Source organism: Lampris incognitus, chromosome 10, assembly GCF_029633865.1.
Source record: "Lampris incognitus isolate fLamInc1 chromosome 10, fLamInc1.hap2, whole genome shotgun sequence".
NCBI classification, from domain to species: domain Eukaryota; kingdom Metazoa; phylum Chordata; class Actinopteri; order Lampriformes; family Lampridae; genus Lampris; species Lampris incognitus.
The window spans coordinates 16,942,261-16,959,941 of NC_079220.1; the positions used below are offsets into that span (position 1 = coordinate 16,942,261).

Sequence of the window (17,681 nt, forward strand, 5' to 3'; positions counted from 1 at the left end):
GTAACATGGGGGTTCGAACCAGCGATCCCCGTGTTGGTATGCAATGGAATAGATCGCTACGCTACCCAGATGCCCAATTACTTTTAATTTTTGACCATGTTTGACCTATACTATGTTTAACTTTAGTCTGTATTGCTTAGGTAGATGCTTAAAGTTCAAATGTAACAGAACAAAGGTAGTGTTATAAAGTGTCTCCTCCATGTGAACAAGTAAAGGCCTATTTAACTGTTAGCTGATAGCAGATGAATGTATGAGAAACTCACTGAGTGCTGCAAAGTCTGTACACAGTAATTGGAGAAACGGACTTGGTGAGTTATGAGCTGAAAGATAAGGTGAAGAACAACTGCCCAATAGATTTCCTTGAACAATACGCTCTTGTGAGTTGAAGCTCACAGATGGTCCGGGCATCTGATTAGGATGCCTCCTGGGTGCCCTCCTTTGGAGGTTTACCGGGCACGGCCAACTGGGAGGAGACCCCGGGGTAGACCCAGAACTCGTGGGGGGACTACATGTCCAATCTGGCCTGGGATCCCCCAGGAGGAGCCGGAGGGCGTTGCTGATGACAGGGACATCTGGAGTGCCCTACTTAGCTTGCTGCCACCGCGACCCGACCCCGGAAAAGCGGCTGATGATGAATGAATGAATGAATGAATGAGTAGAAGCTCTGTTATCAGTTAGGATGACAGCCCAGCAGAGAGACAGGTACTGGGTAGCATTCCGCATAACTCAGACTTGTTTCCGGTAAGCATGACTCCGCAGTTTTGCTGCGTAGCAAGAGTAAGGTATAAGGGAGAGTGCTGTCAGGGGAGGGCGCGCACTCATGAGGTTGAATCCGTGTGTGCCATGATCTCGAGCATTATTAAAGTCTGACAGTACTTGAGATCTGTCTCGCTGCTCATTTATTGCCAGAGTAGACTTAAATAATTGCCAAGACACTAATTTAGCTTTTTTTTTATCTTAAAAACAGAATTTTTTTAGATGTAAAATTGGGACTTTTTTGTGATGAACTGCTTTAACGGCTTTTATCAAAGCATTGGATGATTAAACTTCATAAATTATGATTTGGATTAGATGGAATATCTTAAAATAAGTTCAATTCAGCTTGTTTCAACATTTCTGGTCTTTCATGTGACTTTGTCTTGTTCGAGGAAATCTTAGCAATAGTTGAAATATTTTACTCAGCAAGAAGGTCCTGGGTTCGAGCCTCAGGGTAGTCCAACCTTGGGGGTCGTCCCGGGTTGTCCTCTGTGTGGAGTTTGCATGTTCTCCCCGTGTCTGCGTGGGTTTCCTCCGGGTGCTCCGGTTTCATCCCACAGTCCAAAGACATGTAGGTCAGGTGAATCGGCCGTACTTAATTGTCCCTAGGTATGAATGTGTCGGCCCTGTGATGGACTGGTGGCCTGTCCAGGGCGTCTCCCCGCCTGTCGCCCAATGACTGCTGGGTTGGTCTTCAACATCCCCGTGACCCTGATTGGGATAAGCGGCTTGGATATTGGAATGGAAACATCACATAATGTGCTGTTGTATTGTTTTCAATGTAATACTTTAGAAATGTGTGTGTGTATTGGCCCTGTGATGGACTGGTGGCCTGTCCAGGGTCTCTCCCCACCTGCTGCCCAATGACTGCTGGGATAGGCTCCAGCATGCCGCAACCCCGGTTGGGATAACTGGCTTGGATAACCAATGGATGGATTTTCTCCACTGGCAGATTATTTTGCTTGTTTTGGGGATTTTCTCACTTGAATATGCAGAATGTTATCTCAGTTTTGACATGGCATGTTTGCAGTGCATAGACTTCATAGAGAACATTAGCGGTTCCAACAATTTGAGGCTCGTTTCATAACTCTGTTCATAGTTTATTAACGGTTGTTTTAGGTGACCATTTGCTTCACAGAGTATATTAAAGTGTAGCTTGGTGGTCCACTGAAAGGAGAAAAGCATCTGAAAATGAAATATCATGAGTCTGATGCCATTTGATCTGTTTCCAAACAATAAAACCACAACAGGATAACCCTTTGGGAGACAGATGAAGGGGACTCACATTTTAACGTAAGGGTCGGAGAAGCCGTTGACATCCATGGCTGCCAGGTGGGCACAGCGTCTCACGCCGACACTAAGCCCGCCGCTGCGACGCCCCTCTCCTCCTCCCCCTCCTCCTCCTCCCTCCTCCACCTCCATGTCTTGTTTGTTGACTGGAGGCAACAACTGCAGGGAGAGAAGGAGGCGACCCCTCTCCTCCAGACTGTGGAGCTGCTCATTTTCCCACTGTGGAGCAGAACAGATTAGGTTTCTTTGCAGAAGATAGTTTGCATGACATTAAAAAAACAAAAAAACAAAAACATAATTAACTATACAGTTTCAAACGGTACAGGATAATGCTGGTATTTTAGAACTTGGGTCTTATTTTTGTAGTTTTTGCTGTAGTGGATATGGATTATGATATCATTTTAATCACTGGCTTTGTTTTGGAGAATTTCCACATCGCCTCTACGCCGGGGTGTGACGCCACAAGAATACAATCCTTATCCCTGTCCTTTTAACTAAGAAACTCCTCTGGTGTCTCAGATAGAATATGTACAGGATTTCCCATTATCTTTGACTTCCCAATTGCACCGGTCACTTAGTTTATTGATGGTTACTACTGCCTGTGGGGTAAGTCCAGCCTGGTCATTCTTGCAAGCTGAACCACATATAGCTCAGCAGTGTGACGGACCATTATTGATACTGGACATTTCAACTAATAACTTGCACTTTTCACTTCCACATATGCGGTTTAGATAATTGGGTTAAATTGGACTTGTTGAAACGTGTCTAACACTTACAGTTGCCCTGTAAGACAACTTTTGGAAAACTGAGCCCAGTGGTGGTCTAATATCCAAAATCTCCACAATGAAGCTGATGAATAAAATTGTATTATAACCGATATGCATGATGGAAAAACTACAAAAATAAGACCCAGGTTGTAAAAAAAAAAAAAAACTGCAATTATCCTTCAATATAGCCACAACCCCCCCCCCCAAAAAAAACCCAAAACAAAACAAAAAACAACCCAATAATGCAGACTTGGATGGGGCGACCCAAGGAAGAGGCTATGGGAGAGAGGGATCGATAATCCATTGTACACTTCGTGCTTTATGAAAAGAACAGGAAGACACCCCCCCCATTTGTTTTTGTTTTTTTTATTTTTAGATAAGCCCCTGAAAAAATAAGCAGCATTCCAAGGACTCAAATAGTGCAATAGCACCAGATGGGATCTAGAGATGGATCATTTGACACAAAGGAAAAAGAAAGAGAGGAACACATTGTACCAGCGGCGTTCATTAGACAGGCAAGGCAGCAAATACGATGCCACTCTGTCCCATCTCTGGTCTTTTCATAGATCATATATTCTGTTTATCATTCCATGCCACCACTTCTCTCTCTCTCTCTCTCTCTCTCTCTCTCTCTCTCTCTCTCTCTCTCTCACACACATACACAGTTTCTCTATACTTGTAGGATCACCTCATAACTACATGCCTAAACTTAACCCTAAACCCAAGTCCTAACTCTAAAATAGACCATTTTCCTCATGGGGACCAATAAAATGTCCCCACAAGGTAGGTGGTTTCTGGTTTTTCTATCCTAATGGGACACTAGGTCACCATTGGGATATAAAAACAAGGGTGCGTGCACGCACACACACACACACACACACACACAGTGGTTCTCAAACTTTTTATGTCAGGTCCCCCTTTAACAGTAGGACTTCCCCCCCATTTTCATAAACCGATACTCTTTCAGTCAACGCAAATCATCGATATTTGAAATATTGGTATTTAATGATATTGAATGAACTTTTTATTGAAAAAAAAACGCTAAAAACATGAACGGCTTCCAACTTTATGAACTGAACATGAAGATGAACTTGATGAAATGCTTTTTGAGATGTAGAAAAAAAAAGTCGGTTTGCTTTGCAAAGGCATCTTGTACCATCAGTTTTTCTTTCGGTGGCTTCTGTGAGCCTGTTTTTCATTGCACAGCTTTTCAAAGCGGCGCTCCAGCTCCAATAAAGCCATTCTTAAGTCGCTCTCGAACTTCAGCTTAGATCTGTACTTCGATTTCAGTGAGGCAATAGCAGGGAACCTTATTCCCACACAAATAGGACGTGGCAAAGGGGAGCAGAATGCCCACAGCCCTAATGGCCTGTGAGTGGGAACTCGCTCTCCACTCCAAGCCAGAATTCACTCAGTGTCTGAGATGTAAACTTATGCCTTACAGTGGAGTCGGATGTCATGTCAATGAACTGCTCCTCCTCAGAGGAGCTGAAATCAGCAGGAGCTGCACTACTGAAGGGCTCTCTGACCCAGTCATATTGACTGCTGTTGCTTGGGAAGTATTTCTCAAAATGTCCCCTCGGCAGAGGTGTGCTCCATCAGACATGTCACTGTAATCTCTGTGAGCTCATTGGTTTCAGTGACTGCAGTGAGATTTTCAAACGAATCTACTTTTCCTTGGCCTGTCTTCTGTCCCACATATCTAGTGAATGAGTTGATCTTGTCTGCAAAGTGTGGTAGGTGCTTGTCTTTGCCCTGCATGAGCAAATTTAATTCATTCAACTTGGTGAAAATGTCAGTGGCATAGGCCAGTTTCGTTAGAAACATTTGATCATCGAACTTGCTGAAAGCTCATCCATGCCCTCCTCCTCTGAAATTGTTTTTTTTAAAATCTCCTCTTAACGCTCTAGCACCCTGGACAGCACCTGGCCTTGCTGTGTGAACGGCACCCATCTCCTCACTGAGCGCAGTGAAGAGTCGAGCTTTCAGCAGTTTCATTTTGATGTAATTAACTGTAGTAATTACATTGGACAAAACTTTATTTAGCTCATGACTCAACTGCCTTGATGCCAGGGCTTCTCGATGTGCATCCATTCTGCATTTCATGCAACTCTCTTGATGAGCACCTGTAGCCCACTCCGTTTCCCCGCCGCCAGCAGCGCACATTCCCACACAGTCCTCCCATTAAAGCCCAGCCTTCGTCAGGTAAGAGTCTATCATTTTAAAAAGCTCATCAGCTGTTTGCAAAACAACAAGCCTTCACTCAGTGACCCTGAATCAACATATCGAACATAAGCAATACATAAGCAGTCCTTATTACTGTCCGTGACCTCATCAGCTTGCAAAGTGTAGCATTTGTCATTAATTTGGTTGATGAGCTGTTCTTCCAAGTCACATGGAATTTCATTAATTTGTTTTGAAACTGTGTCATTGGACAGCGGGATAGCCTTTAATTTTGTGGCGCTTGCCTCATCAATGCTTAAATGAGAATATCTAATGCAGCCGGGAGTATTCACTCCTCTGTGATCATGTGTGTTTTTTTTGCATTTCACAACATGGCAAGCAACTTTGTATGAAGCCATTGGGCTTTGGTTGACACCAGTGTGGCTTTTGCAAAGCCAGTATGCTGTCTGCAGTATTTCTCAAGTTTTCGCTGGAAAAAAAAATCAGTTTGCTTATTCACAATGTGTCTCTTCAATTTGTTGGGTTTCATGCTGTGAGCTGCCAGAGTTTTTAGACACAAAAACTCCCACAATATAAAAGTACCCCTTCACTCAAAAATGTTTTTTTCTTATGTTTGTGTCCCCTAAAATGTCTGGCCTTGACTATACTGATTTGTGTCTGTGTAAAGTTTGCCAACAGAGCTGTATTTTCACATTCCTCTCCTGGAGGAGGAGCTGTCTGTGCACTTCCCTAAAGTCTGATATTCAAACGTACCCCGGGTAAGCTCAATTTGGTACGTCACAAATCTGAAAGACAATCACTGTCTAATATGCAAATGCAGGGCAGGCAAAGAAACCTGAAACTTCCTGTGCAGAGTGGACTTGTCAGTACGGAGAGTGAGTTTGCATTAGCATAGTGGACGTTTTGATAGAAATCATGGTAGAGTGTGCAGTTTTTTGATGTAAACCGGACCCTGAAGCTTCCCTCCACTGTCAACCACACACCTCACACACATGGTGAGACGTTCTGCTGTGCACGGCAGACCAAACCCTCGGTACCTGCACCCTTTGGCTTGGACCACTGCTGGTGCTAGCAGTGGGTCTGTGCCCCTCAAGATAGCCCTGTTAAATGCTCGCTCCATTGTGACTAAATCCTAAAAATCAAACAATTTTATTCATTTCAAAAGGCTTGGATTTCCTGTTTCTGACTGAGATTTGGCAGAGGACCATGGAATATGGGCCCCTTAATTGAACTACGCCCATCGGATTGTAATTTTATCAGCACCCCCAGGACCTTGGGCCAGGATAGAGGACTCGTCGGGGTTTTCAGGAACTGCTTTTCAGTGAGTACTTGGGCTTTCTACTCATTTGAACTGCAGATGACCAAACTTGGTCATTCAAATCTGTTTTATTTTAATTTACCGACCTCCAGGTTCTAATAGTTCTTTTATGTCCAAACTCAGTGATTTTTTTTTTAATCCTCTATCATGAGGTTGGACAGAGTTATTATGTTTGGTGATTTTAATATTCATGTCGATGGCAATTCTTGTGGCTGTGCTGATGATTTTCTAAATGTCAGTCTTTTAATTATATTCAACACATGTCTGGTCCCACACACATTAGGGGTCATACTTTGGACCTTGTTTTTACACTTGGTTTAAATATTGATTCTATTTGCTCTCAGGGGCTGCATATTATTGACCATTACTGTGGTTTGTTCAACTGGTTTTTTAATTTTAATTTCAACTCTCTGCCCAGTAAATGTGTAAATTGCTCTTGCATCTTAAATTGCCTCTCAGCTGAGAAGTTTTCTGCAGCTTTTGACCCAAGCACAGTTTTGTCTTCTCACGCTGATGTTGATTGTCTGGTCCTCTTATTTAATATCCATTGCCCCAACGTTTTTGGAGAAAGTGGCTCCTAGTAAAATGAGACTTTTTCCTTCTGTCAACTCATCCCCCTGGCTAAACGACACTACTCATTGTTTCCACTGTAAATGTCAGAGGGTAGAACGCAGAGTTGTGACCAAGTCACTGTTATGCAAGTCATAAGTAAGTCTCAAGTCTTAACCTTCGAGTCTCAAGTCAAGTCCCAAGTCATGAAGGGCAAGTCTCAAGTCACCGAGCTCAGGTCAAGTCAAGTCACAAGTCCCTAATTTCAGGTGTCAAGTCATCAAGTCTCAAGTGTAGGGTGTTTTATACCAATTTAACACATTTTTTTAAATTCAGGTAATATTAAATTGTTTCATTACAATAGTATATAAATAAACCACAGATAATGTTAGAAATAATTGTTATTTTATCGTGTTCAAATTTGGGCAACAGTTGGATTTTGTTTTACATTTAAGAAATAATAAAAGGCACACTCTAAATCACAAATGAGCGCACAACTCTTAATAACAATACAAAACATATTGATCATTCCAATACACAATAAACAAACACTCCCTCTGCTTGTCTAGTTCGACCTACAATTCATTGCACTTGCAAAATATCAAGTTGGCTAGGACTTTATTGCCTCCCTCCAAAGCCACTCCTCAAAAACACGCAAACACGCACTGCCTGACTAGCCTACTGCTGGAGGTAGGTTGACAGGCAGGTAGGCCATCCAATCATTTTAACCGGACACCTTAAAATGATTGGATGGGTTTATAACGGTCCTGCGACTTCCACAGTATTGTATTTAGAAATCACGTCAGGACACAGCGCTGTCGCTCGACACAACCGCTACGTTGCATTCTTTATTTAGACTGACACAGCATCACAGGCAGACCCGATCAAACAACCCAGAGCCCGCAGGCATCACCAATCGATCCCAGCACAATAGAATAGCACCAAATCAAATGCAGCACTTTCGATGTGTGCAGACATAACATCCCCCCCCCCCCCGGGCAGGATTTCAAACATGAAAGGTTGACACAAAGTCCTCTAGGTGGCCAGGGCGTAAACGTGTGCGAACAGGTCGCAGGGCGGCATGAGGCTGGGCAGGCCGAGGTGGGGAGGGAGATGGCAGGGGAAGCTGAGGCCCAGGAATTTCTGGGGCCCGTGTAGGAGCTGCATGAAGCCCCGGGGCGTCCCGCCATGCTGGGGGAATGGCTAAGGTTGTGTCACCAGCTGTGTGTGGCGGAGCTGACACCTTCCGTAGACGACTGGAGTGCCACCGAGTGCCATCGCTGAGGAGGTAAGGGGCGGGGCCCAGCTGACGGGTGACTTGGAGAGGAGAGGACCAGTATGAAGCCATTTTATTGTCCCTGTGGGGCCTGCGGACCCTGACCCAGTCTGACACATTGATGTCTGGCACCCTGGTTCGTTTTGACTGGTCAAACCTTTGCTTCATCCGCGTCTGCTGACGAGTGACTGAGGCTCTGACCCCAGAGGGAGGTGCCTGGGGTGTGGAGGGGCGGAGCCTGTCAAGGGGCATGCACAGTTCCCGGCCTAGCATGAGAGAGGCTGGGGAGACGCCTGTGGTCGAGTGCTGTGTGGCCCGATAGTGCAGCAGAGTGTGACGGATGGCCTGCGTGAAAGAGCACCCTTGGGCCATGTGTGCTCTGAGGCCGTTCTTCAGTGACTGGTGAAAACGTTCAACGCCGCCATTGGCCTGGGGGTGGTAGTACACAGTACGTATATGACGGATGCCCTTGCTTTAGAGATAAGCAGCGAACTCAGCAGAGACCAGCTGAGGGCCGTTGTCAGTGGTGATGGTCTTTGGGAGGCCCCAGCGAGAGAAAAGAGAGTCCAGGAAGTCGATGATGATCTGTGAGGTCACAGTGCCGGAAGTGGTGAGTTCAGGCCATTTTGAGTGTAGATCGTAGGCGACCACCATGAAGCGTTGGTGGTGGGGAACTCCATGGATCTCACCACAAATGTCCAACTGCAGGTGTTCCCAGGGCTGAGAGGGCCAGGCGAGAGGTTCCAGGGGTGGGGGAGCCTGGTGGCCAGTCTTGCCACTCACAAGGCAGGCGGAACAGTCCTTCACCAGAGCCTCAATATCTCTGTCTATCCCCGGCCACCACACCAGGTCTCGGCAGCGCTGTTTCAGTTTCACAATGCCCAGGTGGCCTTCATGCACCGTATTCAAAACACGTGCACGGAGAGCAGCTGGGACCACTGTGCAAAACCCACGTGCCACGCAGGTGTCGTTCCAGCAGGAGAGCTGCTGTCTGACTCGGGCGAACGCAGCCAGCTCCTCTGGGACCTTGTGAGGCCAGCCGTTCTGGATGTAGGTGCGGAGCTGGGAGAGGACAGGGTCCTGTTCGGAGGCTGCCCTCAGCTTCTACAGAGAGACAGTGGCCTGAAGGGGTGTGTGTAGCATTTGGACAATGTCCTTTTCCACACAGTCAGTGTCCGTCTGTGGAGCTGGGGTGGAGACAGAGCGAGAGAGCAGGTCGGCGACAACATTGTCTCTGCCTGGGGTGAACTGCAGGCTGAAGTTGTACTGGCGGAGGCGGTCAGACCAGCGGTGCAACCTCAGGGGTTTGTGGCCTGTCCCAGATGTGGACAGCAGCGCTGTCAGGGCTTGGTGATCTGTCCTGAGGGTGAAGGAGCGGCCATAGAGGTAGAGGTGCCACCTTTCACAAGCCCAGATACAGGCTAACGCCTCACGCTCACCCACGGAGTACCACTGCTCGGTCAGGTTGAGGGCACGGGAGGCGAAGGCGATGGGCTTCTCCACACCGTTCTGGGTTTGAGACAGCACAGCCCCAATCGCTGTGGCTGATGCGTCACAGGTCACAAAGGTGGAGCTGGAGATGTCGAAGTGAGCCAACACTGGTGGTGAAGTCAGTTGAGTCTTGAGATCACGCACAGCGTCACTGCATGCCTTTGACCACACCCATGGCTCGTCCTTACGCAGCAGCTGGCGCAGGGGGGCTGTGGTCGCAGAGTACTGGGGAAGAAACCTCAGCTAGTAACTTGTCATACCCAGGAAGGAGGCGACCTGGGCGGCCGAGCTGGGCTCAGGGATGGCCTGAATGGCGTCCACGTTGGATTGTAGTGGAGTTACACCGCTCGCTGACAGCCGGAACCCCACGAACTCGATGGCTGGCACAGAGAGGACACATTTCTCAGCATTGAGAGTTAGCTTGTGCTTGGACAGGGCTGCAAAGACCATGTTGAGGCGCTTGTCGTGGATTTCACTGGTGGGCCCGTGTACCACTATATCGTCCAGATAAATGGCCACGCCCAGTACGCCAGCCAGCACGGAGACCATGATTTTCTGGAAGCAGCAAGGGGCGGAGCTGAGACTGAAAGGCATCCTGGTGTAGCGAAACACTCCTGCATGTGTCACAAAGGCTGTGAGGTTTCGGCTGCTGGGGTGGAGGGGCACCTGTAAGTACCCCTGTCTGAGGTCGAGCTTGGAGAACACCTCAGAGCCATAGAACTGAGCAGTGAGTTCTTCTGAGGTGGGCAGTGGATACTTATCAGGGACCACTGCCTTATTTACTGCACGTAGATCGACGCAGACACGCAGGCCCCCCGACTTCTTCTTAGCCACCACGAGGTTTGAGACCCAAGGTGACGCGTCCACCGGTTCAATGATGCCAGCTTCCAGCAGTTGTTGCAGCTCGGCGGAGACCCCACCACGGAGAGCCAACGGGATGCGGCGCAGTGGTTGGATGACAGATTTCACAGCAGGGTTGAGCCGAGGTTGATGGGCGAAGGCGGAGAGGCAGCCCAGACCCATAAACAGCGATGGCCACTTCTGCTGCCAAGGTGTGGCAACAGTCAGGATTGCTGCCCCCCTTGTGTCTAAGAGGGAGAACCCCAGAGCGGGGAACAGGTCCAGGCCCATCAGGTTGGCCCCACGGCGTGCCACATGAAAAACTGCATTGGGCACCAGCTTGGTTCCATAGCGGACAGTCACTTGGAGAGAGCCAACCAGATCGATTTTGGAGTCACCATACCCACAGAGGACAGCTGAGGGTGCGGACAGTGGCAGTGAACCGAAAAATTGACTGTAGGTATCAACATTCAGGAGAGACCCACCTGCACCAGTGTCTAACACCAGGGGGATGCACACATCATTAATCTTGACTGTGCATGATTTGAATGACACTGGCCCAGAGCTCACCTTGTGAATGACGGCGGTTGAAGACTGGGGGGTGTGGCCCTCTGACCCAGCCGGGGAAGATCGACAGACGTTGGCAAAGTGATTTTGCTTACCGCAGCTACGGCATGTCTGGCCATGGGCAGGGCAGTTCTGAGCCCTTGAAACATGAGACCGAGATCCACAGTTACCACAGGACTGTTGAGGGCGGGGCCGAGAACGCCGTCGTTGCAGTTGCAAGACATCCCCAGTGGAGTCGGCGCCCGCCTCACTCTGGCTGGGTTGCGTCCCGAGGGGCAGCCGTGAGTAGAGGGAGGAGTCATTGGCAGCTTGACTGGAGGTGGCCACTTGCTGTGTATTTAGCATAGCAGCACACTCAGCTGCTCCCTCAACCTGTAGTGCGATGGTAATTGCTCTGGACAGCAGCAGATTGTCTTTTTCCAGCAGGAGAGTCTCACGCACCTTTGCGTTGTTGGTGTGTTCGATTAGCTGGTCGCGAACCATTTCGTCCTGAAGCGCGCCAAACTTGCATGAGCTAGCTAGCCCTCGCAAATTAGCTACATACTGCTGCACAGACTCACCAGGCAGTTGGTGTCGCTGAGGGAATATACATCGCCGAAGGAGGGCACTCTGTGGAGCAGCGAAATGGGTGCTCATAAGTCCCACAGCTTTGTCAAAGTTTGTGACGTTCCCCAGAGTCCCGAGCACACAATGACCCTCTGCTCCCAAGCAGTGTAGCAACAGAGCCGTCTTCCTAGTCTGGCTCACGTCGTCGAGCCCTGAGGCGATGATGTAATTTTCAAAACTATGTAGCCAGCGAGTCCATGGTACCGGAGGCTCGCCAGGTAATGCCAGGAAGGGGGCAGGTGGTGGGAGAGAGATATCAGCCATCTGTAGCACACTTGATAAGAATGACACTTACAAGGGCTGGTGTTTTTGTTGTTTTACTCCATCTGTCAAATAGACATTACAGAGGACACGTTTTCAGAGCATCGCTAACTATACGAATGGCAACACTCATCTACAATTTATACACAATAAGAGCACCAAATATATTCTTCCATAAATTCACATTAGTCTAGCCTACCGCTAGCAAAGCTAAACAGTATATAACGTTACGGAACATGGGGGGATCAAAATAGCAACACACATAGGCCTACCTTCATATTTACACAGTGTGGAGACACTAAACATAGTAAAGGGAGACTAATCACACATACAGACAATGTCAAAGCCAAGCTACAGAACAATGGGTTCAGACCGCGGGAGCTATGGCTATGCTAACGTTAGCAACTCGCTAGCAATCTAGCTAACGTTAGCCAGTGATATGACGTTATCAAAATAAATATGAAAGTCCCTTCGTGGGTATTTCTAATAGGCATCCATATCCCACCTACACATCATATTTAATCACCATCCTAATTCCATATGTCTAACTAGTCTGCTTACCTGTCAAATAGACATTACAGAGGACACGTTTTCAGAGCATGGCTAACTATACGAACGGCAACACTCATCTGACGATTCTACCCGAATGCCCCAGAGTGCACCGCGAGAGCCAGCACTATGTCACACAGGCTAGAAGCAATTAACCTGCAGTGCCCTCCTGTGGCGAGAACCGGCTATCACAACAACACAGCAGACAATTCTCCTCTTTACTAGTAGTGAGTGGTCAATGAAGGTAAGTATATGAAATAGAAGGTAAGTATATAAAATAAAAAGTAGATGGGGGGGCTACTAAATCCCAAGTACCCCACACTGTCCCCTCAAAAAGATAATGGCGTCCCGACATAACAAATCTACCAGTCCACATTGCATAACTTTTCACTGAAAAGATAGGTTATTACTAAGCAGGGGTCAATCTGGATACTGTACTGTAATCAGTCATAACATATAACACACATCTCCTATTAATGGTATATGTTTGCAGTAAATAATGTGCACTTGAATCCACTGCTTCTTCCGTCTTGAGGCCGGGGAGCTATAGTATCCGACTAAAAGCAAATAACTTTGTAATAGTAATATCCCTGGTGGTAACAGGTGTGTTCTAAAACACTAATGCTACAGTAACTCTATGTCTGGTGATCACAGGACAACTAAAATCACAATAGCTATAACAATTGTAACATGTCAAAAGTTTTTTTTTTTTTTTGGTGTTTTTTTTTTTTTACATTTATTTATTTATACTGACTTGTCTGATTTGCTTATCTACCAGACACACTAGGCTGCCCTAGTCTGTGATAAGTAAACACTGGTGTAGGTTTTCTATTTCTCAAAGGATATGCTTTTTCTCTGGCAGGCTGCACAGCTTCCCCTGGAGGAGGCTGCAAGGCATCTTCTGGTGGAGGCTGCAAGGCATCTTCCGGGCTCTTGTCATCATCGGGCTCATCCTCTTCTTCAGCTCCAGATGTCTCGCCATTCTCTGACACTGTCCCATTGTCCTCTATTGTTGCAGGCTGCTCCGCAAAATCCTCTTCATCTTGACCGTCTCTTTCCTCCGGATAGAACTCCAAGGCGTCTGGGCTCAGCTGACTCTGGATCCGCTCACTGGCTCTGACTCCTGGTCGTCCCACGATGCATCTCCAGTTATCCTCATCATCTGAGTCACTGTCCTGTTCCTGGTTCCACTGCATTTGTCTGTCTGTCTTCTTTCTCTCCCGTCTAGGTTTCACAGGTAAGTTCTCTCCTCTTGGGTCCACAGGTCTCTGTCTCTGTTTCACAGGTAAGTCCTCTTCTCTTGGTTCCACCGGCAGGAAGTCGCATGGCAGAAGAAGGTTCCTATGCATGATTCTGGTTCGTCCTTTTCCATTCTCCGGCTTCAGCTCATACACAGGGCTGTCAGCGTGCTTCCTCTGTGTTACTACATGCACCTGGTCCTCCCAGAATGGTCTTAATTTCCCCGGTCCTCCTTTCTCGTTCAGGTTGCGGATGAGAACCCTGCATCCGGGATACAGCTCAGTCCCGTGGGCCTTTTTGTCGTATAGTGTTTTGTTTCTGGCCCCCTCCTTCCGTGCTGTCTCTGATGCTAGGCGATAGGCGTCATTCATGCGGGCCTTCCACTTCTCTGCATATTCTTGATGGGATAGTGCCTGGTCCTTTGCTCTAAGGCCAAACATCAGGTCAATGGGAAGTCTTGGATTTCTGCCGAACAACAGATAGTAAGGTGCAAATCCGGTCGCTTCATTTCGGGTGCAGTTGTATGCATGTATCACCTTTGGGAGTGACGCTTTCCAATCCGTTTTCGCAACCGCTGGCAGGTTTCTCAGCATCGCCAGAACCGTTCTGTTGAAACGCTCGACCTGACCATTTCCTTGCGGGTGATACGGTGTTGTGTGAGAACCCCTGACTCCACTGTACTCCTGCAGCTTGGCGAAGAGCTTATTGTCAAACTCCTTCCCTTGGTCATGGTGCAGCGTCGCCGGGAAACCAAATCTCAGCACAAAGTCCCCGAATACCTTCTCTGCGGCGGTCTTGGCAGCTTTGTTTCTGCATGCATAGGCTTGAACAAAACGGGTAAAGTGGTCCATAACCACCAGTATATACTCGTACCCTCCCTTACACTTCTCTAAGTGTAAGAAGTCAATGGAGACCATCTCAAATGGGTGTGTGGTCACGATGTTGGTGAGAGGGGCTCTGGTTGGTTTGTTGGGGCGCTTGGTCTTCAGGCAGCTACACACCTGTGTGATGTAATGTTCCACATCTTTCTGCATGTGAGGCCAATAGAAACGGTCCCTCAACAGGTGCAACACCCTCTCCACGCCTAGATGGCCCAGGTCTCTGTGCAGTTCTTTATACACCAGCTCATGGAAATTTTTCGGCAGGACTAGCTGAGTTCGGGTAGCTGTTTTCCGGCGCAGGATGCCATCATCATCAAGGCACAGCCGATGCTTCTCTCTCATGAGTGTCGCAACACCCCTGCTCGCACACTGTGTTTTTCCCCGAGGCCACTGATTGGAGGTTATGTACTTCAGCACCTCACCAATGACAGCATCCTCCCTCTGGGCGTCTCTCACCGTCTGACTGGGTATCTCTGCCACAGGTGATGTATGTTCCTTCTCAAACTCGGCTAGTGCTGTGGCTATGGTTACCGGACACATCCAAGGCTCAGCTCTCTCCAGCTGTACTGACAGCGCCTGGGTCACACTGTTCATGACCTCGGGGTGTACTTCTTGTGAACAGGTCTGCATGTACTGCTCCATCGGCATGCGTGAGAGGCCATCTGCGTCCCCATTGGCTCGTCCAGGCCGGTACTTGATAGAGAACTGGAAATCGGCTAACTCTGCTACCCACCTGTGGGTGGTCGCATTCAGTTTGGCTGTCGTGAGCACATAGGTGAGGGGATTATTGTCTGTGTAGACAGTGAATGATGGAGCGTGGTAGAGGTAATCTCTAAATCTCTCACATATGGCCCATTTCATCGCGAGGAACTCCAACTTCCCTGAGTGGAGATGGTAGTTCTTCTCAGGAGTTGTCAGTGTCCTCGACCCGTACGCGATGACTGCCAGCCCACCCTGTGACTGTCTTTGATACAATACTGCCCCGAGGCCCTCTCGTGACGCGTCGCAGTGAAGGATAAAGGGCTGTTCAAAGTCTGGGTAGCCCAACACTGGTGGCTGGATGAGGAATTCAATCAACTGACAGAGGACCTGTTGGTGTTCAGCTGTCCACTTAACTGGGTGAGAGGAGGGCAGATGGTCTCGGGAGCCCTTCCTCCCCTTGTCCTTTCTCTTTTGTTTGAGCTTCCCCGCTGCTGTCTTCTCTGGGGTGAGGAGGTCATAGAGAGGCCTTGCGATTCGGGAGAAGTTAGGTATGTAGGGCCGGTAATACGAGATGAATCCCAGCATCTTCCTGAGCTCTCCGATGGTCGTAGGTTCTCTCTCCTTCAGTGCCTGGACCGGGGCCACATCAGCGGGGTCCATTGTGTATCCATCCTTGGTCACAAGCCTTCCCAGGAACCTTACTTGGTTTTTGAAGAGTTCACATTTTCTTGCCGTCAGCTTGATTCCATGGCTTCTGTAGCGGTGCAGTACTCTTCTCAGGTGCTGGAGGTGTTCGTCGAATGTGGTTGAGTGGACCAGGTTGTCATCTAAATACGGCTGACAAATGTCGTCCCTCAGCCCAATCAAACATTCCTCCATGGACCTCTGGAACTCTGCTGGTGCTGAGGACAGTCCGAAGGGAATTCTCACCCATTCATATAATCCCCACGGGGTGATGAATGCAGTCAGTGGGCGGCTGGACTCCTCAAGAAACCCCTGGTGATATGCCTTCCCCTGATCCAAGACAGAAAACCAGGCACTCCCCTTCAGGCTGTCGAGCATATCCTGGATGTGTGGTATTGGATGGCGGTCTGGGATGGACCTCTTGTTCAACTCACGGTAGGCACAGCAGAGGCGGAGGCTCCCATCCTTTTTCCGCACACACACGATTGGGCTTGAGTAGGGTGATTTTGACTTAGTTATCCAGCCTCTGTTCAGTAAATCCTCGAGGTATTCCTTCACTTCTTTATGAAGAGGCTTTGGGACTGATGTGTATGTCCGCTTCACCGGCGTGGTGTCACTCAGGCGGATCTTGAGCTGGAGTGATGGAATAGTCCCCACATCATGGTCATCGCGTGCGAACACACTACTCTCCTCCCGCAGTAGCTCTCTCACCTGCAGTTGTTGTTCAGGTGTCAGGTGGTTCAGAGGGACAGGCGGGTCCCCATAGATCTTCCTCCTGGTGTTCCGTCTTGACATCACCTGGCCCTTTCAGCTTTGTTGTGTCTCTAATCACAGGTCTTCGTTCTGTACCTGTTGTGGAGGTCCCTGGGATGACTGGGTTCACTGTACTAGTCCCATCCACATCCAACGGCTTCACGGCGGCAGGGTAGATGGCTCTAGTTCTTTGGGTCTGCCCCAGGGGAGTCCGTGGCGGCAGTGTGATGTCATGAGCTGTGACGTTAGTCACTGGGACAGCGATGCGTGACCAGGTTCCCTTCTGTAAACATACAATGTTTTCATCCACCTTCAGGCCCTCTGGCCACTTTGGGTTCACATTAGGCTCAAAGAGGACGTTCTGGTCTGCTTGGAGGGGCCCTGCTCTAACACCACACTTAACAGTCTTTGTCTGGCCCGCCGGAATAGTCATGCTTTCTCGGCCCACTTTAACCATCCCCTCACCTTCCATATCATCTCGGCTCTTTATCAGCTTCACGAGGACTTCAGCCTTCTTGTAGTCAACCGCGAACACAATGCTTAGTGCCTTTGTGATTACACTTGATGGCTGTCCAGCTCCAGACTCTAACAGGTGTTCAATTACATTGTAACCGATGATCGGTTCTTCTGCGGTGCCCTGGTGTGTGGTTACTAGTATTGGCACAGTGAGTTCCATTGGTGGGGTCTGAGTGGTGCTATTCGGTGCTAACTGGACAGTCACTTCCACCCATCCAGAGAAAGGAATGGTTGTCTGGTTTGCTGCTTTACCAGTCAGGGTGCCAGGGCCAAGGATCTCTTCTGTGCTTCTCACCTTGGTGTGTGGGAGATGTTTTCTCCTCCATTCTTCACTGATTAGGCAGACCTGCGACCCGGTATCCCACAATGCCTGTGTGGCTACACCATCAATGTAACAGTTTATCATGTATTTCTTTCCAATTAGGTTCAGCAGCTGTGACTGGCGTTTTGAG

General features: G+C 48.4%; 1 protein-coding gene across 1 annotated transcript in view; it reads right to left on the reverse strand.

Annotated features, from left to right (window-relative positions):
• doc2a (double C2-like domains, alpha) overlaps positions 1 to 17,681 on the reverse strand; it is an 87,009-nt gene that overhangs the window by 17,981 nt on the left and 51,347 nt on the right. Inside the window, exon 7 of the mRNA XM_056288546.1 lies at positions 2,042 to 2,265. Coding sequence (XP_056144521.1) covers positions 2,042 to 2,265 — 224 coding nt within the window. The remainder of the gene's footprint in view (positions 1 to 2,041; positions 2,266 to 17,681) is intronic.